General features: G+C 62.8%; 1 protein-coding gene across 1 annotated transcript in view; it reads right to left on the bottom strand.

Annotated features, from left to right (window-relative positions):
• The window catches only part of MAN2B1 (mannosidase alpha class 2B member 1), an 8,504-nt gene extending 7,672 nt beyond the window's left edge, over window positions 1–832 (bottom strand). The window contains exons 1-2 of the mRNA XM_085323854.1: window positions 746–832; window positions 1–102 (exon numbers count right to left, since the gene is read on the bottom strand). Coding sequence (XP_085179980.1) covers window positions 1–102; window positions 746–832 — 189 coding nt within the window. The remainder of the gene's footprint in view (window positions 103–745) is intronic.
• Window positions 833–1,168: the final 336 nt, after the last annotated feature.

Here is a 1,168-nt window from a genome sequence, read left to right as displayed (position 1 = left end):
TCCGTAGAAGTACTGCTCCACCGTCTTCAGCCAGCCCACGTCGTTGTGCGTGTGGGCCACGAGGTGCACGTTGAGCAGCCCGGGCCGCGTGGCGGGACACGACTGCGGGAGCGGCGAGGCGTCGCTGAGCCCCCCGCCCACACCCCTGCTCTTCCTCCTCCAGTGTCCCCCCAGTTCTCCCACTCCGTCTTGCCCTCCCGACCTCTCTCAGCTCTTCTGACCCCTCCCCAACTCTCCCCCAGTCCCAGTTTCCCCAGTCCCCTTCCAGTCTCCCAGTCCCAGCTCCTCGTAGCCTCCCGCTGCCTCAGTCTCCTCCAGCCTCTCCCACCTCTCCCAGTCTCAGTTCCCCAGTTTCTCCTAGACCACCCCACTATCTCCCAGTCCCAGCTCCCTCCACTCCCCTTCAATTTCTCCCAGTCCCCGCCAGTCTCTCCCAGTTTTAGCTTCTCCTCTTCTCCCAGTCTCACCCAATACCCCCACTTCCGCTTTCCCTCAGATGCTCCCAGTCCCTTGCTCTAAGCTCCCCAGTCACAGCTCCCCCCAGAACCTCCCAGTGTCCCCAGTTGTTCTCAGCCCCAGATTCCCCAGTAACCCCAGCCTCTCTCTCCCAGTTTTTCCCAGTACTGCCAGTCCCCATTTCCCTAGTACCTCCAGCTCCTCTGCTCCAGTCCCAGTCCCTCCACATCCTCCCAATACCGCCAACTCCAGTTTCCCCCAGCCCCAGTCCCCCAGGTCCTCCCAGTACTGCCAGTCCTTGCTTCTCCAGTCCCAGTTCCCTTGGACCCTCCCAGTCCTGGTTCCCCCACTCCCTCCCAGTACCACCAGTCCCCATTTCCCTAGTACCTCCAGCCTCTCTCCCCCAGCTCCAGTCCCCTCAGGTCCTCTCAACACTGCCAACCCCTGTTTCTCCCAGTCCCAGTTTCCCTGGGGGCCTCCCAGTCCTTCCCAGGCCCAGTTCTCCCAGTCTCTCCCAGTTCTGCTAGTTCTCATTTCCCCCGGTCCCACCTGGTCCTCCCAGTCCTTCCCAGTCCCAATTCTCCTAGTCCCAGTTCCCCCAGTCCATCCCAGTACTGCCAGTCCCAGTTACCCCAGTCCCTCCCAGTCCCAGGTACCTCGGCCCCAGTTCCCCCGCCCCCTCCCAGTCCTCGCTTCCCCAGTCTCGCCCAGT

This window comes from Rhea americana, unplaced genomic scaffold, assembly GCF_003343005.1.
Source record: "Rhea americana isolate MKP2758 unplaced genomic scaffold, rheAme1 scaffold_882, whole genome shotgun sequence".
NCBI classification, from domain to species: domain Eukaryota; kingdom Metazoa; phylum Chordata; class Aves; order Rheiformes; family Rheidae; genus Rhea; species Rhea americana.
The sequence above is the reverse complement of the archived record's forward strand: the minus strand, read 5'-3'. Positions and strand labels throughout refer to the sequence as shown.